Consider the following 27,226-nt stretch of genomic DNA (forward strand, 5'->3'; position numbering starts at 1 on the left):
AAATTCCCTTGTAGGCGAGAATAAAACTTACAAAAAGGCTGTTACAGAGATCATCAACTCTCTATTAGATAGCTTGGAATATGCTCCACTAGCACCAGAGTTTAGTCTTCTCCAAATTACTGTAGAGGATTTGACTGTATCTTGCTGATCCATCCACATTTTAATTTCCTCTGCACGGATACATATTGCAGGATGCTGGAAATCCCCAAGCCCACTGGAGCTGCAAGACTGGATGTTTCATCCTGTAACACCAATAAAATGTTAATGCATACTAATAGCAACAGCAAAGGGGTTTATGGAGCGAGCTTGGAAGTATTTTATAATTGGTAGGGTATCTGTGTCACAGAGAATTTGGGGTTAGAGTCATCAAGTATTGCACTTTGTCAACACAGGAAAAGAAAAACCCTCAAATATACCTCAAACCTACTAATTTTTATAATTAAAGGGGAAAGATGGGAGATGAATCCCTGGGGAGAGAGTCAAACATAAATTTCATATACATGAGAGAGCTGCCAGTGGTCGGGATGGATTCAGGATCTGTGTGTTCTGTTGCCTGCTCTACCTGGAGCCCTGCTGCAACCTTACCTGAGAACACTACCTCCCTTTCCCACCTGGAAACCAAGGATGAAAACAGCACCCTGCTGTGCAAACCCAGTGAATCTGGGCATGGGGTGACAAAAGTACATCGGTAAAATGAAATCCAGGGAGCTGAGCATGAGTTGGCTTCCAGCAGCTCATTGTGTGTCCTCTCTGCCCAGCCTGGTGCTGTGATCCTATTTACTGAAACCTGAGGTACCAAAACCAAGGAAAATTTGAAACTGGGGTCAAAGGGACCAGGTTTCCTCCTCTTGCATGGTTTCCATCTGTGAGTCTTTGGTTGCACTCCTTATCCTGCCTATTCCAAACACCTGTCTGGGTCTCTGGTCACTGTCTGCTGTGGTGAGGACCATGGGACAAAGAAAGGAGATCCCACCTTATCCAAAGCACCATGTGGGAATCACTGATCCACCCTGGCTGGCACTTTGCTCCCCTTCTCTTCCCACCAGATTGAAGCACAAGGTCTCCATGGTCCATGGGCAGAAGGGGAAGAGCCTGGATGGGCTCAGTGCTGCTTGTTTGAGGATTTTCCCAAGTTAACAGATCCCAAGCCCAGGAATAAACCAGAGGCACTGCCTGACCCTGCAGTGCAGTGGGTTGAGCTCTGGATGTAAGTGCTCCTGAAACAACCTAAGGCTGAGTTAATGCAGTGGTAACTCCAGGGGGAGAAACTGGAGGCTCAATCCTCCCCCTCATCTCTCGTGTGACTGAGCTGAGGGCTCAGCACCACGGAGCCTGGGGTTTGCATGTCCTGGTTCTGGGGTTTGCATGTCCTGGTTCTGGGGTTTGCATGTCCTGGTTCTGGGGTTTACAAGTCCTGGTTCTGGGGTTTGCAAGTCCTGGTTCTGGGGTTTTCATGTCCTGGTTCTGGGGTTTGCATGTCCTGGTTCTGAGGTTTTCATGTCCTGGTTCTGGGGTTTGCATGTCCTGGTTCTGGGGTTTGCAAGTCCTGGTTCTGGGGTTTTCATGTCCTGGTTCTGGGGTTTTCATGTCCTGGTTCTGGGGCTTTTCAGCCTGGCCTTGCCCTCTGGTGTGTATGGAAGGACAGGATGCTTACGGTGCTGTGGGGACAACAAACTGGGGAGGGATGGGTGATGGAAAAGAGCAGACACAGAGCCTGGGTGTGGGGGTTCTCCTCTAGCCCTGAGCATTCCCCAGACACCCTGGGTGCTGCTTTACTGCCGTGCAGGGTCATCCCACATCCCAGCCTGCTGGAATCTGCCTGCAGAGCTTTCACACCAGCTCTGGTGAGAGTGAAGCCTGTGCCTTCCAACGTATTTGGGGCTGGTGTTTGCTCTCCAGCACCAAAGCAAACAGAAGGGTGAATGCTGGAATGCCCTTCCCTGAGCTGTGCACCCGAGCAGCCCTGGCTCTCTGCTAGGGGGGGTTCAGGGGAATATCCCCGGATCCTGAGCGGGCAGCACCGGGCTGCGCTGGCAGCCGGGAGAGGAGGAGAAGGAGGAGGAGGAGGAGGAGGAGGAGGAGGAGTGGGCATGGGCAATGGTTGGTGTTTTGTTCATCCTCACCAGGGAGAAGAGGAGAAACAAAAGCAGGAGCAGCACGGGGCACCGGGCTGGCTGGGTGAGGAGGAGACAAAAATAATGTGCAGAATTTCATCGGGGAGCTTGAAAAAGGGCCATTTTGTGAGCAAACAGTCACCTCCCAGCACAGAACTTCCCAGTCTCCAATTTCAAAATTCCATTCACATCAACATCCACTTTCATGTTGCAAAACCTGGGGAAAAAGGGAGGGAAAAAAAATGCAGCTTCACACATTTCAATGCAAAAGTCTCATTTTGGTGAGGAAAAGAGGGAGAAAGGGCTGCTTTGGGGGGTCTGTATTAGAAATCGAGCTCCCAGAATGGAAGTGTGGAATTAATCAGGGACCTGAGGCAGGTGGGGTTGCCCCAAAGCTGCTCCTGTCGATTGGGGCTGAGCCCAGTGGGGCCATGAAGTGGCTGCTGGAGCTCCCCACGTGGGAAAGGTGGGAGCAGAGCACAGTGCAGATTCTGTGCTCTGGCACGTAGGAGTCCTCCTGAGTTTGGGACAACATGTATGGGGGGAAAACACGTGGATCAGCCTGATAGGGGACCTGCCAGCCAGGCAAGAAGGGGCAGCTTCAGTCCCAGGAAAGGGAGGAGGATGCCAGGAGGCAGGAATGCTCCACAGCAGCGTCATGGATGTGGGGATTTCCCTGGGAAAACCCTTTCCCCTCCTCTGGGCAGCAGCACAAACGGGGTTAATGCTCTGTCTTGTTCCCTGCAGGTGTGGGACAGGTGATTCTGCTCAGCTGGACCAGTCATGGGGCAGGAGTGAGGATAAGAGCAGGCTCTGGTGGGGGCTTCTCCCCTCTGTGCTCCTGTATCTATAAAACATGGAGTCAGTGAGTGGTTTTTTTTCCCTGAGGAAGAGGAACCAGGGCAGCTCTGCCTGGGCTCTGCCTCTGGGCTTGGCTGTCCCCTTTGCTCCATGCCAACCTCCCTGTGCTGTTTGGCATTGGCCAAGATCTTGGATGAAGCTCCTGCTTGTCTGGCGTAGAAATCCCAGAGAGTGGCTGCTGGAAATGTCTTTTGCCCTGAGGAGCAGCTGGAGAAGCCCTGAGCCTCCAAGGGTCTGGGTCAACAGTGCTGCAAAGCAGCCTCGGGTCCCTCTGCAGGCGACCAGGATCATCAGTGGCAACACAGCCCCCTCACCCAGGACCAGCAGTGACACCAGAGGAGCCAGTGACAGGAGAGCAGGTGAGCACACCACTGGATTATGGATTTTGCTTGGCTGAGCTATGTAAGCCCCAATGTGGAGAAGTTAGCAGCTGGTTTTCCCCATTTCCCAGCTAATGGGAACAGCAGTTCCTTCTCTGCAGACCCCTCTTGTGTTTCTCTGATGGAAAGGTGGCTGAGAGGGTCTGTGCACCCCAACTTTTCTGCAGAGCTCTGCCCAGCTTGTGTCTCTGGGGTGCCAGTAACCCCCTGAATCATTTGGCATCAGTGTCTTCTGAATGCTGAGGGAGGATTTTTGCTTTTCCTGCTGTACAGCCAAGCTCCTTGTGCGTCGATGGTGGTGGCAGAGTGTTGCTGAGATGGCTGCTCTGTGCTTAGCGGCTGCTGCTTCTGTGAAAAGTGCTTTTTACTCTGGTTTTTCTATTGTGCTGTTTTTGCTGTTCGATGTGAGGGACAGCAGCTTCTGCCACACAACAGCCTCCTCCTAACTTTCCCACTGTGTGCTGGTAAATCCAGGGCAGGCTTACCTCAAGGAGGAACATTAATCATCAAATCCATAAGCAGGATATAGAAAGGCCAAGTGTGAATAATTACTGCTCAGGTGCTAATTACCCAGGCCCAGACCAAACCCAACATATTAAACAGACCTCTAACAGCAGTGGCCTCTCGACCACGTTGCTGGGTCCCCCATTGCTATCCTACTGCTCTCTCTGCAGGGGACTCCTACAAACATCTGCTAACATGTGCAGATCCCAAAATATTCCTCTGCTCATTCATGTTTAAGCTGGGGAGATGAGATGGGAGGGATCTGACTCAAAATCAACAGATGGAAGGAAGGACAGATAGATCCTCCACTGGGTTCTGCAGAGCACAAAGTTGCTCTTCTGAGGATGGGCTGCTGGCACTGGATATGGGATTGTTCTTGGCACTTGTGGTTTAGAAGGACATGGAGCGGCTCCAGCTGTGGTTAGCACCTGGGAATTGGTGCTTGGCTCATGGTGTGAGAATGGGTTTTCCTCTGGTGGGTGCCCAACCTCCCCCTGGGAGCTGGGGGTGAGCTGGGCTGGCAGCCTGGGAGATGGGAGGGTCGTTTCTGCGTTGCTGTGTCCATCCTTGTCCTTCCTGTGGGATGTGCAGTGACATCCTCGCCAAGCTGAGCTGCTTCAGTGGTGCAAGGGCTTGGCTGAACCGCTGGCTTTGGCACTGGGCGTGATCTGTGACTCCCTCACGGCAGACCTGAGCCCTCCAAGCACCAGAGGGGTATTGGGGGTGCAGGGCAGAGCTCTGTGACCGGGAGGTGTTGGGTTTGTGCTGACCCTCTGCTGTTGGTGAGCCCGGCAGCCACCTCTGCTATTGCCTCTGGGTCAGGGAAATGAAGCGAGATCTGGACTGTCCTGGGCTCCAGGCAGCTGCCAGGTCCTTCTGCCCTTCCTGCCCTCTCTGCTGAGGGCGGCTCACGGGAAAAGCGGGCTGGGCTCAGGCGCTGCTGCAGGCTCGGGTTGGATTTCTGCCTCTGTTAGCGGAGGCAGCGTGTCTGCTCAGGGCAGGAGACTCCTGCCCCAGACCGAGGGGGTTCAGTGTGGTGGCACTGAGGACACCACAAACAGCGGATCTGCTTGTGGAGAGCATTTTGCTCCGGGAAGGGAAAGGCACAGCTGTCTCGCAGCTGGCAGAGCGAGCGGTGTGTGCACAGAGCCGGCTCCCTCTGCCTTGGCACGGTGCAGGACTCCCCTGGCTCCCCTCACTCTCCCCTTCTCCCACCTCCTGCGCTTCTGTGCCAGCCGCACTCCACCTGTCCCTTCCAGAGGAGCCCTCTGTGCCTTATTCCCGCTCCAGGCTGCGGGCAGGGAATGCTGGCGATGCCAGCTCATCCCCAGCCGGGAGAGCACTAAGGGGAGAGAGGACATGGAAGGATTTTTAGGGTGCAACTCTTTAGCATCAGCTAAAGGTCGGGCAGAGCTGGCGAGGGGACAGGCGCTGACACGGGAGCAGAGCTCACGGCTGGGCTGGGGGGCGCAGCGGTGGCAGCTGAGCTCCCTCAGATTTTGGGTCCTCCACCCTGCTCCAACCCATCTGTTCTGCATCTCTCACCGGAGCCAGAGACAAGAGGGGTGGGGGGCGCGTTGGGGGGGCACAGCCCCCTTCCCTGCAGCACCCAAGGGGTTCAGCCGACTTGTGAAGGGATCAAAACATTTTGTGCCTGGAAGACGAGGAGCGTGTGCGAGAATGAGGATGGGCTTGTGTTGGGGGGTGCAACCTTCCCCTGTCACCTCCCTTCTAGCCTGAATGCTTCTGCCATCATGATTAATTTATCAGGTACTTATGAATATGCAGATGAGACTCTGGTTTCCAGGCTCTGCTTTCAGGAGAGGCTGTGATGGGTTTTCTGCTGCTGCCGCCTTCGTAAGAAGAAAAATGTCATGTACCAGCGTTTAAAATAAATAAATAACTGCGCCACCGAGAGCGTGTGAGTCTTCGCGGCTCCGCGGAGCTGTGGGATCTCCTCGTTCGTCAGTGACAGGGATTTTTGAGTGTCCCTGTGGCATATGCACCCCGACTCCCCCTCCCCGTGTGTGCACCGGTGATGCGGAGGCGTCTTTGCCAATTCCAGCCTTTGAAACCTTGTCTGAAGCCCCAGAAACTTCCACTACGAAGGCGGGCGAGAGCTGGCTCCCCCCGGGGAGGGGAGATTTGGAGGGATAGGTGCGCCTGGGGTGGTGAACTCCTGCAGGAACGGGAGCTTCTCCTGCTGATGGCTCCTTATCACTGGAAACCCCGAGGTGTGGGAGATGGGGAGCGCTTTGGAAGGGTGATGGATGCGTGTCTGTGGCTGTCGGGCTAAAGCGATCCCTGACCCTGTCTGGCTGGGCTGCCCGGAGCACGGGCTGTAGGAGAAGGATTTGGGTTTAAGATTCAGCAGCCGGCTGCGCTGACCTGTGGGCGTCTGCAGAAACACCTGGGTTTTAAAACTTCCCCCAAATACCGTGGCAGCAGCCAAGGCTATGGATGCAGGAGCTGCTGCTTCTCCTAATCCCTCGTGCCGGGGAGCCTCGAATCCCGGGACAAGGGAGCGGGATGGGGACGGGGGAGGCCCCGGGGGTCCCGGCCCAAGAGGCAGGGGAGAGGGGGTTTCTCCATGACCCCATGGGTGAATTTTCTGTGGTCAAAGCATCCAGCTCTGGTTTCTCCGGTGCGTTCAGCAGTGCTCCCGCAGTGCCTCCGCGCCTGGGCAGAGGGTTACAGGGCTTATATTTTCAATTGTAATTTTTTTTTTGAGGGGAGGCTATTTGGAGGATCAGCAGGGGAGGGGAGCGGCGCTCAGCCCCGCGGTGTCCTGAGCGGGACAGGGCTGCCCGGGGGCAGCAGCACCGGGGGTTGGGGACAACGCGGCCGCTCCTGCCCCTTCCTCTGCCCCACGGGGGGGTCGGGGCCGCCCCCTCTTTCCCCCTCTCCCTCTTTCCCCCGCTCCCTCCGCGCTCCCCCGGCCCCGCGCGGCGCTGCGGGTCCCGCTGCGGGCGCCAGGGGGCGCTGCGGGCGCGGAGCGGGCGCGGAGCGGGGGCGCAGCCGGGCCGGGGGCTCTGGACCCCCCAAACCCGCCCGCAACCCCGCGGCTTCGCTCTCGGCCCGCGAGAAGGGAGGGCGGCGCTCCCACGGTGATGCGCTGGGATGGAACGGGGGGTTTTGTCCGTGTGTTGGTTTGGGGGAGGGTCCCGGCGATGCTGGGGGTGCGGGGGCAGAGGGACGGCTCCGTCTGCGGGATTTGCGCTGCGTGCTGGAAACTGCGCCTTATGCACAGGGCTAAAAGAAATAATAATTCTCCTCTCCTCAGGTGGCTGAGGGGTGTTGAAGGGGTGCGGAGCGGCCCCGGCTCGTTCCTGTGGGGTAAAGGAGGGGAGGAGAGAAATACATGCACAAAAAGGGGGAGAAAAGGAAAACCCGCCCGCACCACCCAGCGGCCCCGCGCGGGGATAACAAACTCCAACTCAAAAAAAACTTCCCGAGCGCGTCGGGGGGCGCGGAGGCGGCGGCGCTGCCCAGGTGCGGGTCCAGGCAGGGCCGGGGGGTCCCGGCTGCTCCCCTCGCCCGGGGAGGGGACCCGAGCTGCGGCCCCTTCCCCACCGGCCCCTTCCCCACCTGGGACTCGCTTTGCGCGGCACAGCCAGACCCGAGGGGGGGCTTTTGTTGCATCCTGGCAGCCGGGGGGGGCTGCGGGTGTGTGTGCGGGGAGAGGGTGAATCTGGATGGTGCTGGGGAGGAGACAAAGGGGTTTTTCCGAGGCCGGGGGGTACATAAGGAGGGGGGGGCGGGGGTCGGAGTTTCGGCAAAGGCTCCCCGGTGCAGAGGGGAAGCAGTGGCTCAGGAGAGGGGCTTCAGCGGGCTGCGGGGTGAAGGAAAGCGAGGGCACAGCAACTTTATAATCGACTTTTTATTAAGATTATAAATTTAAACAAATCTGAACAGTTTTACCCGGTGATATACAATTCCATATGCACAAAAATACAGGCTTACAAACAAAGAAAAAGGAGCAGGAAAAAAAAGAAGACCCCAACAGACCGTTTGGCAAAGCATCCTCAGTTACACACAGTGCTGATACCGTGAAGTTGGGAGTGGGCAAAAGAAAGAGGAGGGGACGACGACCAGAAAACCCACCTTTTTACAACAAAAGGTTTTTCTTTAAAAAAATAATGTAAAAAAAAATCAAGAGACTCTACAGGAGACAATCTCTTCACAAGACCAAACAATGCTGGTTTTATGATTTGGAAGGCTGAAACCAGAACAGTTAAAACTTAAGGGGAAAAAAAAAAAAAAAGGAGAGGGGGTGAAAAGAAAAAAAAAGGGTCAGACCCGACACACACATTGGAGACGTGAGTCGTGTTACACGGTTACCTGCGGCATCACAAGCACACACCGAGGCGGAGGCTCCGGGCTGCCGGGGGTGCCTCGCCCCCTCCCCGGCGTGGCGGGGCGCAGCCCGGAGGGGACCCCCGGTCCCTGTTTTTCCCCTTCCCACCCTCCCCACTTTCAGCTCTCAGAACCCTCCAGCGCTCCCTTGGCACAAGCGGTGGGAAGAAGTCACATCGCACACGTTTCTTGTGGAAGGAAAGTTGAAATGTTTTCATTTCTGCCTTTTTTGTTGTTGTTGTTCTTTTAGATATATAAAGAAACGCACAAAAGCGACGGGGCAGCAGCGGCTTTCCCCTGTCCGCACCCTGAAAGGCAGCGAGCCGGGGGCGGCGGGAGCCGCGGGGCGGGGAGCGGGGCCGGGGGCGCTCCCGCCGCGGGGTCCCGGGGCCGGTCCCGGCTCTCACGTGGCGCTACCGGCCGCCAGCACCGGCCCCGGGAAACCCGCCGCGAAGAGAATCCGAGCGGACACAAAGAGGATTATTTAAATAGGTGCTTCGTTGTTGATTTTTTTTTTTGTTGTTGTTGTTTGTTTTGTTTTCGTTTGTTTGCTTGTTTTTGTTGTTTTTTTTTTTTTCTCTCATCTCTGCAAAAATAAAGTCCCAAGATCTTAGATTTTTTTTTCTTTATTGTACAATTTATAAAACACTAGCGCGGCTCTGCCCTCCCGCCTCCCCTGCGCACCCCTCGGCACCCCCTCCCTCCCCTCTCCCCAACCCCCCTCCCTGCCTTTGTTTCAGGGTCCCCCCTCCGGAGCCGCCGTCCCTCGGATCGCACCCCCGTTTTGTCAACACCCCCCACAGCCCGTCTGCTCCCCCACTTCTCTCTAAAACGCGACGATGGCCCGAGTCCAGGCTCCCAGGCTCGCCAGCGCCTGCTTGCTGCACAGCTGCCCGTTGAGGGGCTGCTCCGAGTCCGCCTGCTGCCGGCTCACCAGCCCCGTGAAACCGGAGCCGAAGATGGAGATCAAGTTGGAGATGTTGGAAGAGTCCTGGGGGTGCTCGGCGCTGTACTCCTCGAAGCGGGCGCGTTTGGTGCACGGGGCGAAGGGGGGGCCGCCCGCCACCCCGCCTCCCCCCGGCTCCCCTTCCTCCACCCCCTCCTCTTCCTCCTCCTGCCCCGGGTAATACTTGCGCTTGGTGCCGGGCGCGGGCGGCGGGGAGGCGAGCCCCGGTGCCGGCTGGCAGCAGCAGGGGCACTGCGAGCAGCAGTCCTGGTGCAAGTACCCGTTCTCCACCGTGGTCACGACGTGAGTGTCCAAATCCAGCACCGTGGTGCGGCTGCTACAGTGCGGGGCCCCGCCGCTCCCGAAGTCACAGCCGGCGGCGTAGAGCAGCCCCGGGGCCGCGCTGCCGCCGCCACCGGGACCGGCGCTGCCGGCGGCCCGGTAGAAGCCCGGGGACGAGTCTCTGCAGGGCGCTCGCTGCAGCTCCGGGGGCACCGCGCACACCGGCACCTCCAGCAGCTCCGCGCCGCCCCGCGCAGCCCCGCAGCTCCGCGCCTCGCGGTCCTGCGTGTCGGCGGGCAGCGGGAGCGCCGCCAGCTCCGGCGGGGCGGCGGCGGCGGGCGGCGGGCAGGCGGGCATGGCGAGGAGCGGGGCGCCGTCGGGGTAGTGCTGCTGGCGGCGGTAGAGCTCGGCGTAGCGCTCGCTCAGGTAGAGCTGCCGGGCGTTGCGGAGCACATAGGAGACGAGCAGGTTCTTGTGGAGCTTGATGCCGCCTCGCTGCGTGCGGGAGCTGTGGATCTTCCGCAGGGAAATACTGATCAAACTCTGCGCATCGAGGGTGCACTCCATCCTCCTCCGGCCCCTCAGCATCGGCTCTCGCCGCCCGCGCAGCCAGGCACCCCGGCCCGCATCCACACGGCAGCCGGGCGGGTGCGGAGGGTCGTAAGGAAGGAGGATAAAGAGGCGGGGGGGGAGGGAATAAAGGGGAGGGGGGAAGGGGAAAAGGGGGGACAGAGCCTGAGGTCGCTGGAGAAGGGGGGCAAATAGAGAGGGGTGTCTTCAGGGGGCGGCCAGCGGCGGGAGCAGCGCGGGCATCGCCGGGGGCTCCCGCTGCTGCCGCCGCCGCCGCGCTCCGAGCACGGACGGCGCGGGCGGGCAGCGCCACCAGCGCCGCGCGCGCCCCCGCCCCGCCCTCCCGCGCGGCACCGCCCCCCGCCCGCCCCTCCGCGCGCTCCCGCCCGCCCCGCCCACCCGCGCGCGGGCCCCCCCGCGCCCGCCCGTACCTGTCGCGCAGAGACACTGAGCGCCCGCCCGCCCGGCCCCCGCCTTTTATACCGCTGCGCCGGCCCCCGGGCCCCGCCCCTCGACGCCGGCGGTACCAATGGAAAGGCGGCTGGGGGCTTGACGGGCGGGCAGCGCGGCCAATAGGAGTGAGGCGGGCGCCTCGCGCCGTTCAAATGGTGCCAGGCGCGGCGCGGCCCGTGAGGGCGGCGGGGGCTCGGCCGGGCCGGGTGAGGGGCACTGGGGGCACCGGGGGCCCGCCCGAGCGGCGGCGGGGCCGGGGCGCCGCCTCCCTGCGCCGCTCCCCTCGCACAGGTGAGCGGGGGGCGGTGCCCGCCCCGGTGGGCGGCCCCGAGCAGCCGCGGGGGCGGAGGCGCCGCGCCCCGCCCCGTCCCGCCCTGTGACACCCCTGAGGCACCGCGTATCCTCAGCGGGAGCCTCGGTGCTACCGGCACCCTCTGTGAATCCCATCCCCGGGGCTGCGGGATGCCCCGCTCCGCTTTGGGCTGTCCCAGCCCCGGGAGTTCCCGGTTCAGGTGCTGGCCGGGTCCCCTCGCACCCCGACAGCCCCGGCGGGGACAGCTCCTGTCCTGCTGCGGAGCTCCGGCCATCCCCCGCGCTCGGAGCGCAGTCCGGGCTCTCCCCCGCCGTGGGGGCAGGACCGTGCATCAGTCACTCCTCACAACGTGCCCCAATCACACCTGGTTCTCCCCCAAAGTGAGAGCAGGACCGCGCTCCGGTTAATTACGGGCTAATTAAAGCCTTCCGTCCCGCCTTGGGGCACACAGCAGTGTTGGCTCCGCAGGGCAGCGCAGCCCCTGCTCTCCCTCACATGGAGGGTGTAAGGGAAGGGGTCTGGGCTGGTCCCTGCGGGGTTAGGGACTGTAGAGGCTCGGGGATGGATTTAGGGGATGCAGAGACTCAGGAGTGTCCCCACGTTTGTTGCTTGAAAGCCTCAGTCACCGAGAGAGGCACCCACCGTGCCCGGGGAGCAGCAGCACCCACCGGAGCTGGTGGCACCGAGAGCAGCAGCCCCTGTCCGCTTGGTAAGAGCGGGGCTCAGGGCAGGAGGCTGCAGGGTCTGGGTGGCAGAAAGGGGGTGAGATGGGTAGCCAGGAAGGGGCTGCACTGCCAGGGCAACGGGACCTGCTTCTGAAACGTCATCTTGTGCAGAAAGCAGAAGGTAAGGGAGAGAGGAGGGGGTTTCCCCATGGACTGCAGAGGTTCTCCGGGCTGAGTGCTTGCCTTGGGGTCACTCTGGCATCCGTACCTTAGCTGCTATGGGCAGCCTTATGTCTGTGTGTGGTGGGGAAACCAATGGAAAGGAAACCTGTGAAGCCCTTGTTCCTGCCGTGCAGCCCAAACTCCAAACCACAGAGGCAGTGACACAAGGTGATCACCAGGGTCATCAGTTCATTGTGCACAACCTGGGCTCCATGGTTTTTGAGGGGGATGCTTGGAGGGCTTTTCTTGTTTCCTGGCATGGCTGTGTTCTGTTGGCTCAGCTTTACCATGTCCTCCACTGAAGGGAATGGGAGCAGACCCAGCACCTCAGAGGACTTTGTTCCTGGGGAAGGGTGGTTGGGGCAGCTCGTTGCTCCCTGAGGGGCATCTGGCTAAGTCCTGCATGCTCATGGAGCAACCCTCTCCACAATCTGCCTTCAGCCATGCAAGCTGGGGTGGATGATACTCTGAGCATTCCCAGGCTCTTGCAGGATGCTCTTGTTCCTTGTTCATGACTTAAAAAGTGATCACAACCATATCCAAAGGGCTGGTTTGTAGCTCAGTGGGTACAGACAGCACTGGAAATGAGGGGTTATGCTGTGTCTGCCCTCTCCTCCACCTCTCCCTTGCAGCTCCCCCTGGCTGAAAGTTGGCTTTTCCAGGGCTGTGGCTGCACAGCAGCTGGAGATCCAGGAGGTGATAACTGGAGCAGATACTACAGGGTGCAGCAGGATTAGGTTTGGGCACATTGCATAGGTCAGTGCTGAGCTTTGGGTGTTTTGGTGGCTTGAGCCAGGTCTTGCTGCTGCTCAGAGTGATCAAAGGCTCTGCCATCATGGGCTGTTGGGGTTGGTGCTTGTGGACTGAGCCCCAGCTGCAGCTCTGCAGCATTTTCTCTGTCCTCATGGGCACTAGGGAACCAGGGCAGCAAGCACTCCTGCTGCCAACCTGTGCCATATCCTCCACCCAGCCAGCACAGGCAGTGTTTTCTTCTCCTGCTCAGCTGGCATTTGCTGCTCTCTGGCCCATCTCCAGCTGTAAAACCCCAGCCTAGGTGGTTCAGGCTAAGAGCTTGAATTGCCCACTGGCTGACTGTGAAGGGGTGGCTTGGGCAGCACAGATGGGGCCAGGCACAAAGCACAATCTGCCTCGAAGTTCTGCTCACCTTCCCACTACAACTTGAGCGTGGGCTCAGGACACTGCCCAGTGCTGGCCCTCTGCTTTTTCATCATTGAGGGGCCCAGCTGGCCTCGAGTTGTAGATTTCAGTGAAGGGTCAGGTTTTGCAGAGCTCTGCTTGCAGCAGTGCTGGATTTATGGAGCTGTAGAGGGTGGTGCATCCTCGGGGCTGGTCGGGCACCACGGGGTAGCCCTGGCTGCAGGAGCTGCTGCTGTCTCTGGCTGTCAGAGAAGTGCCCTCTGCTGTAACTGCCTGAGAAGCTTCGTGGCACCAGGAAAACCCGAGAGCACAGCAGGAGCCTCGAGGAGATGAAGACGGAATTAAAACTTTAATCTTATTTAGACTCTGGGTAATTAATATAAAGGCTATAAAATGTGGGTCTGATGCTGGTGCTGAGTGCTGGGCACCGTGCTGTGGCCGGCAGGGCTGCAGCAGCTGCAGGCTGGCTCTCCTCCCCGGCTGGATCTCCTGGCAGGTGCCAATGTTTTGTTTGCAGACACGGTGGCTTTAATCCTGAAGCTGGGATGGGCTGTGCACTGTGAGAGCCATGCTGCTTCAGTTTGGCCTGTGGACTCCAAAATCTCCCAGAGACAGGAATCTGGCTGATACCTGTCTTGGCACACAATTGCAAGCTCTGCTTTTCTAAAGAGGATAACGAGTCCTGTCCATTTTCTGGCTCTGCAGCAGCAAGATGGGGCAGGATGGGTTTGGTGCTTGCCTTTCTCAGGAAAACCAGTGTGTCCTGTCCAGCATCCCTATTCCCTGGTGTTGGGGTTTGGGTGCCCTTTCCTTGGGCAAGACCCCTAAGGACCCTACTGTTGTAGTGGACAGTTCATGTAAAAACCATTTTGGTTAAATGTAATTCCAGCTTTTACCTGGCCTTTATATGGTGAGGACCATTATTTCCCCAAAGGAGAAGAGGATGGGCCCAGGATTTGCTCTCTGGAGCGCTGAGCTACACATTTTCTGGTGTAGATGATGCTGGTCCTGGGGACTGCCTGTGATGTGGGCACTGTGGGGCTGCTCCCGGGCTGGGGATGGTGCAGCTGTGCCACATCTGGTCCAGCCCTGCTCGTGTCCTGGTGCCAGGGCTGGTTTTGCAGCCGTCGATCCTGCAGCAGGATCCAGCAGCAAAACCTGGCGGTCTGCTGCTCTCAGCTGCAGAGTAAACAAGCTGGCAAGAGAAACCATTTTGCTTCAGTTAGTAGGAGAAACCCTTTTTAGGTAGCACTTCCAACTGGCAATGCTCTCCTTCATTAACCCCCTCCTTCCCTTTCCAATGAAACGTGAATTTGTAGCGATTGGAGATCAGGCACTTGCCAGTGCAGCTTTGCCACCCAGAGCAACGAACACAGACGTGAATTTACTGCTTGATCTCATAATTTCAGTGCAATTAGACTGGCTGCTATAAAGCAATTTCCCCTTGAGCCTCAGAGTCCTGGGCCTGGGCACTACCCAGCTTTTCTCAGGCAAGGAAACGGAGGCCTTTGGGTATTGGCTGAAACACGAGGTTTTTTGGGTGCACCTGGAACTTGACTCCCTGGAGATGTGTCTGTGAGCTGGAGCTGCGGGTGCCTGGCATGTCTGAAAAGGAGCCTGCTTTTCAGGCTTACTTATTACAAGTCAGGCACCCAAAGCTAGTGGGAAAACAAGCCAGAACAAGGTTTTCAGGCTGAGCTCTTGGAGCAGGGCTGGCTTCTGCCACCTTCTCCTCTGTGCTGGGCAAGCTTAATGTTGCCTGGCTCCCCAGGCTGCTCCCCATCTTGGGGGGACTTGTAGGGCAGCCCCCCAGGTTGTGCTGCAGGGTGTGTGAATGGGGCATGTCGGCTCCCAAAGGCAGCAGCCCTTGGAGAGGCGTATCCATTGATTGATCGAGCGGGCTGTGGGAAGGGCTGTCACCTCGTTGTTGTAGCTGTTAGCTCTTTCTCACAGCTTTCTTATCACAGTCAAATACTTTGTATACAATCCTGGAGAAAAAGGGATTGAAACCATATTGGAAAAGCATTCATTTCGTTATCTTTTCTCCATGCTTTTGGGTGGGGAGCTGTGTAATGCCTCCCAAGCACCACCATGGCACTGGGCATGGATGATGTGCTCAGTATTTTGATTTGGTCTGCTCCTACCTAAATTCACCAACTCATTTCCTGTGTTCCTGGGAGCTGCTGTGCAGGGTATGGGTGCTTCTGTAAGATTCCCTTCATGGCCCTTCTCTGCTGTGTGGCCAAGCACCTGTACCCCACAGGGTGCTTACAAACTCTCCTGGTGCCTTCTATGCTCCTTGGATGGGAATTGCAAGATTCTTCTTTTGACTTATCCTGAAAGGGTGGAATTGAACAAGTTATTGCTACCAGGGTCCTACTATTGATCCTCTCCTGAATGGCCTCTGTTATCCTGCTGCAAGAGGGATAATGCTGGCTGTGCTGGCCAGCAGGTGATGTGACCCAAAGGAGAAGGGGGTTTCTGTCTGTACTGGTGTATTTTAACCCTTTGATGGCTTGCTGTGCCCACAGGTCAATCTGCAGTAGCAGATCTGTTCCTCGTTAGAGCTGAGGAGGGGAATGAGCTGTGATGGTGTGAGCAGAGCTGTGGGTGTTCATGGAGAGGCTGCAGTGTCCCAGTTGGTCTTGGTGTGAGTTTTGTGGCTCATCTTGTGCCCAGAGCTGCTTGTGTGATGCTCTCCAGGGGCAGCATTGTAAAGCTCCTGGCACAGGCACTTCCCCATGTCTCTAACAAACCTGTCCAGCTGTGCTGGTTGCTGTTGGTGCCTTGTTTCCTTGTTTCTGGCATTTGAAGGCCATTGATTTCCTGCAAAACCATTGCAGCATGCTAAAGCTCAAGAAAATGTTGTGTGGCAAGCTTGGGAACTGCCGTTTTGGGAAGAGGGGATGAAGTTGGGGTCTACTCCTTCCAGTGATGATTTCACACCTAGGACTAGGTGCTGCCCTGGGCCTGCCAGCCGAGGAGCTCATTAAACCTCCCTGACAGGCATGGTGCTCACTCTTTTTCTGGGGTTGTGTGGGGTCCTGGGAGTTTCTCTGACACTGTGCAAGAGAAAGCAAATGTGTGCCAGGGGACTCTCTTGGCAGCTGGTGGCTCTCTGAGCTGCTGTGGAGTCTTGCTGCTGCTGCCCCAAAGCATCACTTCCAGGAGCCATGAGGTGCCCTGGGCAACCAGAGCTGTTTGCTGGGCTGTGGTATCAGATAGAGACCTTATTTTAATTGCTAGGTCAGATATCCTGCAGTCTGTATTGCTCTGTAGCCAAAAGTTGATCCCTGGACTTGGTCTGACCCCGAGTTACAGCTGTAAATGAGGCTGTGCTGGAGCACAGTCCTTACCCAAGCTGGAAAGTCTCTCTCCAGCACCAGCATGAATGAGGGATCTTACCTGCAATTCCTGTTCCTGTCTGTCCTGGGTGGAGCAGGACAGGACTTGCTGGGTACTGAGTGGGATTTGTAATCGTGCTCCCTGCTGGCGATGGGAGCAGCAGGCTCGGAGGAGGCTACAGGGCTCTGGGAGGGGTGGAGACCAGCACCTGTGATCTAGGGCTGATCCTGCCTCTGTTTCCCCTCCCATCTCCCCTGTCCCGTGGTTTTCAGATAATCATCGGAGCAGGGCAGGGCACTGTCTTACCACACAGTGTCTGGTGCAGGGGACCCTCGGGTGACTCCTTGCTCATCTCCAGTGACACCACAGGTCCAGGGCTGCGGGTGCCAGGCGACGCTTGGCATTGAGGACAACCGAACCAAACTCTCTGTTCCTGCCAAATTTGTAGGGAGGGAAGTTGGGGTAAAAACTGTAGTAAAGTCTGGGGTGCTGAATGGGAATTTGGGCACGGTGAGGTCCCGGTGGGGATCCCCTTCCCTGCTGGAAGTGACTCCAGGAGTGCTCCGAAAGGGTTAATAGCTGCTCGTCTGTCATGGAACCTCCAGCCCTTCCCGAGCAGAGCCCTCCGGCCGGGAGCAGCGTGGCCTCACGGTGCCCCGCGGATGGACGGCGGCAGAACTACAATCCCCGGCAGGGAGCAAACCCCCGGGGTGTGCCGGGACTGGTAGTCCGGGGCCTGGCGTGGGGGTCCCCGCTGCCACTCGTGGCTGGGGCGGGGGGACCCGGAGGGAATGTGCCGGCTCGGGGAGGAGCCAGCGTGTTCACCCACTTTGTTGTTCTATACCTTAAAGGAGCAGTGGCTGTGCCCGAGCGAGCTCCCTAGCGGAGCCGCGCAACCCGGGCTGTGGGCTTTTTAAAGATAAAAATCACTCGCGTGGCCTCCCTTATTAACGACATCTCCCGCTCTCAGTAACTCCTTCGGCGCCTGGGCATGGCCAGCCGGGCGGTGCTGCTGCGCTGCGCTGGACCGCTCTGGTCCTGCATCCCCGCCAGAGCATCCTCCTCCCGGAGCTCTGTCCCTGGGAGCCCGGAGCTGCCGGGGTGTGAGTGCCGAAACCCCCAGCGCCCTTCATGCCACGGAAAATCTATTTTATTGCAGGGGAGATATCCCCGCTCGTGGTCGCCGCAGATAAAGGGCTGTGGAGAGAAGTGTGGAGTAGCGACGACGTGAGCAGCGCGACAGATTTCTCATGCCACTGTGGCACAGCCGTGACCTGGAGATTTCTTCCTCCCTCCGGCATAATTCAGTCTAGCACCCGGTGCCTCCAGCTAAACACCCTGGCCCGGCCCTGGCATGTGCCCAGCAGACACCCACATCAAAGCCACCGCGGCTTGCCTGGCCCCGCGCCAGCAGCTACCTCTAGACAGCTTGTGCAAACCTGGAGGGAGATGACTGCGGAGCATCCAGCCCTCAGCAGCTCCTGCCTGCTGTGGGGCAGCCGGGGCTGCCTGGGGTGTGTGGTGGGAGCCACAGCTGGGTGGGTGACCCCGTGCTGGGATCATGGTGGGGGAGTCTGTGAAACATCTGTCCCAGTGATGCTGGGCAGCTGCAGCCTGGCACTGGCTGCTTTCAGCTGCTTTGTCCCTGTTTCCCTGCGTTGCTGGTCATTGCCTCCATGTCCCTCTGAGTCTCGGAACAGAGGATGAAATCTCTCTGGCCGGTGAATGTGCTGGAGAGAGGCTGGTGGAGTGCAGCACGGACTGGAAAAGCAGGAATAACCACCCAAACCCAACTGGTGTGGGGGGGCTGTGGTGCTGCAGGGAGCTGGCAGCTGAGCTGGCTGATGCTGGGTGATGCTCTGGGGCAGGTGGCCCAGGCCTGCCTTTGCTTCCCAGGGTCACACACTGCGGTTCACATGTGGGTTGTCACCAGCATGAAGGCAAGGAGAGGGCTTGGGTGGCAGAGAGGAGCCCAGCACTCTTGGCTGAGCCTTTTCCTCCTGGGCTTTTGGGTGCAGCTCAGCCTCCTCACAGCCTGAGTGTTTGCCTGCTGAGGAGCTGTACTTGATCCTTTTCCCTTTATGAGTGTGGGTGTTGGAAAGAGCATTGGGAGCACATGCTCCTGTCTGGAACTGGGCTCTGACTGGTCTGTGCTATGAGTTCAGGATAGTGTCCAAAGTGCTGCCAGCCTAGTGCCTGGTCGGGCATGGCTGGCAGTGGGCAGAGCTGCTGGTCTTGTTTGGTTTTGGAGTTGTCTGGATGAAATTTGTACCCAGAGCAGAAGAACTCTTCCCTGGGGTGCAGAAGGCTCCTGGTGCATGAGTGATGTGGCAGGAGCAGAAGGGCTGAAGCCCATCAGGGCTTGTATCTGGAGAGCCTTGCTGTGCCCAGCCCTGCTGCCCTGTGTGCAGGGACTTATGTGGTTGGGTGCTGGAGCACAACCCATGCAGCTGTGACCTCTTGGACACACTGAAGGCAGCAGGAAGACTTTTCTGCTGAAGCAGAGTCTGTATCACATCCTTTTCTGTACAAAAAGAAACAGTGGAGTGGGGAGGCTTCCTGTGGTGAGCTGCTGGCTGCTGCATCCCTCAAGGAACCTGGGCTGCAGAGAGCCCAGGATGCTGCTGTGCTGTGGATGCAGCCAGCCTGCTGCCTCAGGGATGCTGAGACATGGAGCCTGAAGGGGTCCTGCTAGTTCAGCAGTCTATGGAAGCACCAGTGCAACCTATAGTGAACTATGAACAATGGGGATCCTATGGGATGCAGGGAAGATGGTAGGGGCTCAGTCTAACACCTCGTGCTGTGCCTGGCTGTTCTCCAGAGTCTGTTCAGGGGCGAGGTGAGGTGGTGGGTGCTGTGTTCTGGGCTGAACCTTGGTCCAGTCACTCCCTGTGCTCCATGGTGCTGCTATGCTGGCAAGCTGCTGTCTTGCAAACAGTTCCTGTACATTTGTGTGCTGTGCCTGGCCCAGCAGAGACCTGTTTACAGGGCTGTGTGAACCCTGATACAGCATTTGGGGGAAAATGTTGGACTCCACAGAGACCTGGTGAAGCTCTCTAGTGGAGAAGGGCACAGGAAAACTCTCCTACAGGCCTGTCTTAGCTCTGTTGCTTATTCCTTTTTGCTTTTCATCGCTTGCTGCCATTTGGGAGCCTCATAGCAGCAGCCTTGCAGCTGCCTAACACATTGTGATGGTTGTGTTGCAGCAGGAGCCCTGCACTGAGGCTGCTGAGGTGTGCACCCCTCCACACCCCCAGAGCTCATTGCTTCTGACACTGTCCTGCTCAGACTAAGGCTGAGCCTGGACCCTTCCTGTCTGATGTTGGAGCAGGAACCCCAAAGGGTGAAATGCAGCTGCTGGAGAAGGCAGCAAGAACTGTGGGCTGGGGGTCTTGGAGGTGAAGCTGTTTGCAAACAGCTCCTGGGTGCAGTGGCACTTTTTACACTGTGTGACTTTCCCATGTGCACAGGCATCCCCAAGGCTGAAGGGAACTTTGACTCTGGCAAGGGTGGAAATGAAACGTGGATAACATTGCTAGGCTAGCGTTGCTAGAGGAATTAAGAACCAAGCAACTGCATCCATAGGAACCTCAGTTCTTCCCTTATCCCCCTGCACATCGAAGTTAATTGCATTTCCAACTGACACATCAAGCTGTCCTGCCACGGTTGTCTGCGGCAAAGTCAGCGCATCGTGGTTGCTCTGGGATATAAACCTCACCTCTGGTGTCTCGCTCTCTTGGGGGATAATGTCTTTCCCAGGGCTGTTTGTGGTATGGTCAGGTCTTAGGAGCCCAGGGCTCAAGCTGAGTTGTCTTGTCAGGTCTTTACGGGTATCTCTTGAAGGTGAGACTTGTCAGGCTTAAGCAATGGATGAAATTTTTTTAATGGGTGTTCAGCAGCCACTGTGGAGATGCTTAAGGGCATAAATTTTTTAAGAGCATAATGGATGTTAAGCTCTCAAAAATAAATCCTAAGTCTCTCTAGCCTGTGTTTCCCAAGGTATTGGCGGCTAGCTTAAAATGAGAGAGCAAGCAAAATGAAATAAAAGGCTTTTAGATGGTGCAGATCACCAGTGTGGAGCTTGTGCTTTCTTTGTGTGTCTGAGTTAGCACTTTGGGATGATGAGGGTCTTAATCCCTGGTCAGTGCCTAGGGGACTCAGATTGGAAAGCAGAGTTAAAGGGTTTTCCCCACAGCAGGAAGATTGGTAGGGCAGAGTGGGCAATGCTGGGTGCTAAACCCTTTGGCCCAGAAGACTTAGTGATGGCAACCACAGAGTCTGGTCCAAAACTGCATGGAAGTTTTCCTGATGAAGCAGAGCCAACAAAGTCTGTGTGTGGGAGATGGGCTGGTACCTTCCTCCTTCGAGCAAGAGGCAGGAAGATCTGGATAGAACAGCTCTACACAAACAGTTCCAGGGAGATGACAATGAAGATGTGAGGTGCCAGGGCTTCCTCTTCCACCCTGACCAGATGAGCTTTTCTCCTGTGCAGGAGTTTTACCTGGTCATTGTTGCACCAGGAGCTGGGACAGAGGAAGGAGGTGCTCCCTGCTGACTGCTGCAGTGCCCCAGAGCTGGGGAATGGAGAGGAACTGGCTTCATCCTTCCTCAGCCACTGTTAATCCCAAGCTGGGAATCAGAGCTGCTCATTCTCTCTCCACAGTGATGGGAAGGAGGTGGAAGAACGCTGTGCTGGCCTGGGCAGCGCTGCTGAGGGTGCCAGGGAGCGACAGCCCAAAACTTGTTTGATGTTGTTTTCTTCTCCCACCACTGGAGAAGGGAGGACTGCAGCTCCAGGAGCATGGAGCTCATGCTTGTCTCCTCCTGCCCAGAGGGGCTGGCTCAGAAAAAATGGGAGCAGCCCTGATCCCGTGCACAGCCTTGGGAGGTGGCACGAATGCAAACGCTGGCATCCTGCAGCACTGCACCTTTGTGCTGTTCATGCCAGCTTCCCTCCCAAATCTGCTTGGAAACGTTCCTGCATTCCCCATGAGGTCAGCTCTGCTGTGGCTCTGCTGCTGAGGTCAGCTTGTACCTGCTGAGGGCTTGGCCCCATTTTACAGAGCTTTTCCATGAGGTGTGCCCTGGGAATGCCCTCCCCTGGGCTGTGGTAACAGTGCCTGAAGATGAGCAGTGCTGGTGCCTTCAGGAGGCTGAGGAAGTTGAGGTGCTGGGTGATTTGCACCTGGAGTTTCTGTTCCTTTCTGCTCCTTGCTGGGGTTTGGAGGTAGGTGCTGACCCACTCGGAGGTGACAGGTTCAGAAATATCAAGTTGTGACTGCCTTGGTGGCAGGAAGAAGTAAGAAAAAGTAGAAGATTTCGAAATGACCAGGGAAAAAATATTCCTTGAAATATGGATTGATGCAGAAATGTTACCTGCTGTTTTTCTACTTCAGCCTAGCCCTCAGTTCTGGTAGTGATTGGTGTGTAATAATGGGAATAGGAAAAACGTGTATTTTTGATGTGCACTGGGTCTGCTCAAAGGGCTGTTGTTTATAAAGCCTGACTGCCTTCCTTCATCACAAAGGCACCTCTGGATTCTCTGTCCCATCACAGCTAAGCCAAGGGACAAAAGGCTCTATCTTCCCCTTTTCTGACACTGTGAGGATCCCTGGCTGCTCCTCGAAAACACAAGGTGTGTCTGCACCAAGAGCCTCTGGCAGAGGCTGGCATGGGATGTTCCTCCTTGCTCTGTTTGGCACATTCAGATTTTCTTTCCTGCTTCTCCAGCCCTCTCCAAGCACTGCTCACCCCTGCTCAGGCTGGGAGAGGATTTCTGGGTGATTGCTGCTGGAGTGATTGAAGGTGGGAGAACACCCTCCTACCCTGCACGAGTTTCCAAGTTCTCTGGGCTCCCAGCTGCTCTGGCTGCTGCTGCCTCTTGGGGGAGGACAGGAGGGGCTGAGCAGGGGGTCTCTTCTCCTTGGCACAGCTGCACTGGGGCTCTCTGTCACTCCCAGGAACCAGGCATGGCAGCTTGTCCCCAGATGGAGGACAGGACCCTGGGGGTATTGACCGTCTGCTGCTTTGCTGCCCCAAAAAAGCCTGAAGGCTCTTTAGTGCTGCTGTTCTGCTGTTCCACACTGAATTGCACCAAACCCCATGCTCCCCTCTGTTATCCCTGAAGATGGATGCAGATGACTCCCCTCCTGACATGTGTATGATCTGTATGTGCTTGGCTCTCCTCTCTTCCTGGGCAGCTGGCAGGTTATTTTTGGTTCTGGAGTGGCCCAGATCTGGTTTCTTCTGGGGTGAGTCCCTGCCCAGCGCACCTCTTGCATCCCCTGGGCTTGTGGGAGGTGAGGAGCAGTCTTCCCTCACCCACGTCAGCTGGAGCTGGCAGGGATGCTCCAGCTGTCCCCTGCTGAAGGGCTTGTCTGGCATCTCTGTGGAATGGCTGAGAGAAGAGGACATTGGCCAGGTCTATGGGGACTCACCTGGATGTGGCAGCTCAGGAAACCTGATCTGTGGGCCTCTTTGGGAGGAAAGGGATGGGCAGGAGCAGCTGGTGCTCTCTCAGGGCTTGGAAATCCAAGCCAACACCTCGTCACGTGCATCCCTCTTGGCTCACAGGCTGGAGGAACAGCATCCCCCTTCCCTTGGCTCCTGGCCTCCTGCCAGTGTCCTGCAGTGAAAGCCCCTTCAGAAAGGCATTGCAGGGGCTGAAGGGTTTTCTGGGGACAGCCCTGGGGAGATGCTGGGGACCTCCTGCCCTTCTCTCCTTGGGAAGTCCTCACTGGCAAGGCTGTTCCTTCTCTTAAGCTTCCCTGAAACTTCAATACTTTCTTAAAATCAACGTTTATCCCAGCACTCCTGGAGCAAAGCTTTATTCCATTGCAACAGAGTACTGCTAAAGCATCCTCTCCACGTCTGCATGGTAGGATTTTCGGAGGTCCCTGCTTACCTGGAGGGGGACAGAGGGTAAATGCAATCAAAGAAATGTTTTTCACATGTTAGACACAGGTTGAATATTTGCTGGGCAGTGTGGGAAAGTGAGGCTGCTTGTTTCTCTGTGCCCAGCTGTCTCTGTACGCTGGTGGAGCTGAGCACCTTGCTGGAGGTGAACATCTTGGTGGAACTGAGCCTGCAGGAGATATTTTGAGAGCAGGTATCTACAGTGGATGTGTGTCCCCAACTGCACTGCTGGCACTGTCTATAGAATTCACTATTCAAGGCTTTTAGTGGCTGGTGTCCTGTTTATTCCAGTGTTTGGTCCTATGCTCTGTGTGGGTGCTCAAGAGCCTGTGTGCCCAGCAGTGGAGGAGGGGAAGGAGCCCCTCCCCAGGCTGTCATGACTGAGGACACTGCATCCAAACAGAGCTGAGGAGAGTGGGGCTAAAATTATGGTGCATACACTTGAAAGGTGGTGGCTGGCAGAGGTGGGCTGCCAGGGATTCTGCAGGTCAACCTGGCTGTCAGAGCTGCCCTGATACATCCTGGTCACTGGGAGAGGCTGCAGCACTCCCTGTCCAGTGCTTCCCATCCTCAATGGCACAGCTTTTTCTCACTGAAAACTGTGTCCTTTTCTCTGGGGAGGGAGCATCAACACATCCTCCCACGCTCCTGCTCATCCCCTTCCAACAAAATGTTGCTCTGACGTTTCTCTCTGCTCCTGGCAGGGAGTGAAGCTGTTTCCAGTCCCTGTCTGGGGCTCGTGGTGTAAGCACACAGGTCTGGGCTCTTGTGCTCTGAGCATCCTCCTTTTCTGCTCTGTGTTGGGTTTCTGAGTCACCTCTCAGGACCTGAGAGCCTGGCTCCTAACTCTGCAAGACTGGCTCCTGCCAGCTCTTCTGTGGGAGAGCTCATACCCCATGAGCTGAGGGTCTCATGCTACTGAAAACAGACCCAAATCAGTGTGAATAGGCTTTAACTTACTATTCAGGAGTACAATAGGAAATCAAAGAGATGCTGCATCTCCTTTGACTGTCTGTGTGCTTGGTTTCCTTTGTTGCAGGTGACTGAAAGAAAGAAAACAGGTTTGTTATGAAAGCACCAGGTCCGAACTGCCCTGCTCTGGCAATCTGGAAACCAGATGTAGAGGTGCTGGCTTGTGTGGACCAGAGCTTCTGTGGGTGGGAGCAACACAAGATTGAGGCTGATGGCTCTGTTGCCCCAAGCTGGCTCTGCAGGGTGCAAAGAGCACCTGAGCTCTGCACAGCACAGCAGGGTTGGTGTGGGGGGCTTTGTCCAGTCTTCATCCCTGCCCAAGCCCTTGTAGAGGACAAGCTGCCTCCTGGTGCTTCCTGCTTTTTGGCTGTACAACATGGAACACATCTTCTGCCCTGTGCTTCTGCTCTGTGATCTGTTTTTTCCTTGGTCTGGCAACTCTGTGGTGGGCGCAGCCTTTGGCAAAAGTTAACTAGCCCAAGAGCAAAACTCAAATGCACAAAGCAAAATATTTTCTGTGAGGAATCCTAGGGCTGTTCTGTGCCACCAAGATGTCTCATGGGATGTGTGGCAGGGCCACAAAGCTATGGTCAGGGCTGTGGTGCTGAGCAGGGAGAAGGTAAGGGGTCCTTCCTACAGAGATGAATTCCAAGCACGCTGCTTTCGGGATGGGCTTGTTGGCAGGGGCTTGAGTCCCAGCCCTGAGATTCCCCTGAGCAGTGCTCCACATCCAAACCCTCCTCTGATCTCTGCCTTAGCTGGTGCACAAGCCGTGGACAGCCAGACAGACGTGCCCTGCTGTGCTGGGAGGGTCGCACCCCTGCGATGCCGGAGTCCTGAGCTCTGGCAGCCCCGGGTGTGGGTGCGGGCAGCAGCCTGAGCTCCGGCAGCGCGTTGGACCTGAATGCGATGTGAACTCAGGCTTCCCTTTTGAAGTTTGACACCCGGGATTTTCCCCACCCACCAGGAGGACTGAAGACAAAAAAGAGCAGAGAAGAAAAAGGGGGTGGAGGGGGAAACCCTCTTTAAACTGCTGGTGAGGGCATGTCAAGGAGGCTGGAGCTGGAGGGGCTGTGGGGGAGGGCTTGGTGCGTGTCTCTCTGACCGGCCAGCTCTGACTCACCAACATGTGCAGGTACAGCCCTGCTGCAGCCGGGTTTTGGGCTGAGCCTCGCTCACCCGGCGATGCCGAGAAGGGTTTGCAGAGGCAGGAGGGAAGCAGAAGAAATGGAAGAGCCATTGCACCTTGGCAGTGTGGGATGGCCTGAACTGTGTCCCCTCTCTTGGCCCTTGCAGTCATCTCCCCTTCCCAGCTGCATCCCAGCCTTGGAGGAATCAAGAGGGGTCCATCCCACCTTGGGAGAATCAAGAGAGCTGGGATCTGGCCCCACTGATGTAAGGGTTGCAGGATTAAGTTGCCTTAGACAACAAAGGCCTCGCTCCGCCTGTCAGACAGATACCCCAGGGGCAGACTGGAAGGGTGTGGGGTGGAGGCTCCTCTTTGCAGAGGTAGGATGGGAATGTTTTCTGGTCCTACCTGTCTGGTTTAACACTCCCAGCTGGGGCTTGGGTGATCCAAAAGGGAGCTTGATCTGAGATGCAAGGCTACGACTTATTATTATTTAAAACTTCTAAAGCCTGAAGCTGCAGAGCTGCGACTTGGGCACAGATTCACCTGATAGACTCGATCTGCCAGGGCTAGAGTTGTGGACAAAGGCTGGGTATGATGTCTGTTTGTGGAAGGTTGTGCTGGTGCAGCTCCAAGTGAGACCTGCAAAAGCAGCATCAGGATCCCACCCCATCCCTCATCCCCACCCAGCTGTATGCCTCAGCTTTTGGTTTGAAGTCAAAGCTTTAGGAGGTTGATGTGGCTGCCTTTGGCATCCCCAAACCCAGGCTTGACTCACATGGTGTGTGCTCATCTCTCTGGAGAGAAATGGATGTTTTGTGAGTCTGAGTGTGACCAGATGGGTCCTGCAGGATCTGCTGGACCTCACTGGAGCCCTGAACAATGCCTGCACCTGTGCAAAGTGACATTCAGTCCAGTTTGTACTTCAGCACCATGTAATTCCAGTCCCCAACACCATCGTTTGCCTGATCCTGTGAGTTGAGAGAGGAAGGTGCTCTTGCCAGAGCTGCTTTCATCAGAAATGACCCCATGGCAGCAGCAAGTGGAAGAGGGGGTTTATGACCAGATGGTGTGACATGTCCCAGTGGGAGCTCGCAGCAGCTCAGAACAGCCACCCTTTTTGTGACTCCCTCATAAAGTTAAACTCGAGATGTTTCACGGGAAATACTTCCAGCTCCTAGAACTGCAAGGAGCTGCTAATGTTATTCTATGCTTCAGAAGGACAAACAGCTGGGGTGTTGCTTGTGACAAGGATGTGAGGACCATGCCAGGCTTTGTATGAGGTCTCCATATGATGAGGTGAGCCCACCCATCCATGGCAGGAGGAAAAGTGCTTTGTAGTCTTGAGGCAGCCGGGGCTTGGCTGTACTGTCACCCCAAAAGCTTGGGTCCCATCTTCCCTTCTTCCTGGCCCATGCCCTCTTGTTGCAGACTGTGGGGTTTAGCCTAATGATTTTAACCCACCAAATGTCATGATCCACTTCTCCTCAGGGAACTTACAACCTGCTGCAAACAGAACAACTGCCTGGCTCTGGAGATGTCCTGCGCCTGGTGCCACAGCCATGCCAGATGCTGAAGTCTGGAGAGCAGCACTGAAATCACTATTTCAGCAGGAGGTACTTGCTCCTACTCTTGTGGGAGGGATGCCATGGACCAGTTGCTGGCTGCAAGAGCCGTGTGAGCAGAGCCAGAGGAGAGAGCTGGGATGCCCACTAATGGGAGCAGCAATTCCCCTCTCAGTTCTGGGTCTGTGAACCACACAGTGAGGGAGGGAGGTGGCCATTCCACCAAAAGGTTAAAATAAATGTGCCAGGATCCTGCTGCCTTCTGTAGCTGGGGTAGGGGAGGAAGCCGTTTGTGCAGTTGTTCATAAAAATCAAATGTGAAAGGAGTGGGAATGCTGCGGCACAGCAGAGGGCATCTTGGAGGGGAACCTGTGAGCCACCTGCACGAGGTCCATCAGCCTCCTCCTAGTTCAAATGCTGAGCTCAGCACTGCTGAGACACAGGGAATGGTGTCTCTTGAAACCCTCTCCCTCTCC

At 56.7% G+C, this 27,226-nt stretch overlaps 1 protein-coding gene across 1 annotated transcript; it reads right to left on the reverse strand.

The window, feature by feature from the left end:
- Positions 1–8,568: 8,568 nt before the first annotated feature.
- On the reverse strand, positions 8,569–10,299 carry IER5L (immediate early response 5 like). The gene has a single exon (XM_033077524.2). The coding sequence runs from the start codon at positions 10,029–10,031 to the stop codon at positions 9,042–9,044; it is 990 nt and encodes a 329-aa protein (XP_032933415.1). The 5' UTR covers positions 10,032–10,299; the 3' UTR covers positions 8,569–9,041.
- Positions 10,300–27,226: the final 16,927 nt, after the last annotated feature.

The sequence above is a fragment of the Catharus ustulatus genome, chromosome 21, assembly GCF_009819885.2.
Source record: "Catharus ustulatus isolate bCatUst1 chromosome 21, bCatUst1.pri.v2, whole genome shotgun sequence".
Taxonomy (NCBI): Eukaryota; Metazoa; Chordata; class Aves; order Passeriformes; family Turdidae; genus Catharus; species Catharus ustulatus.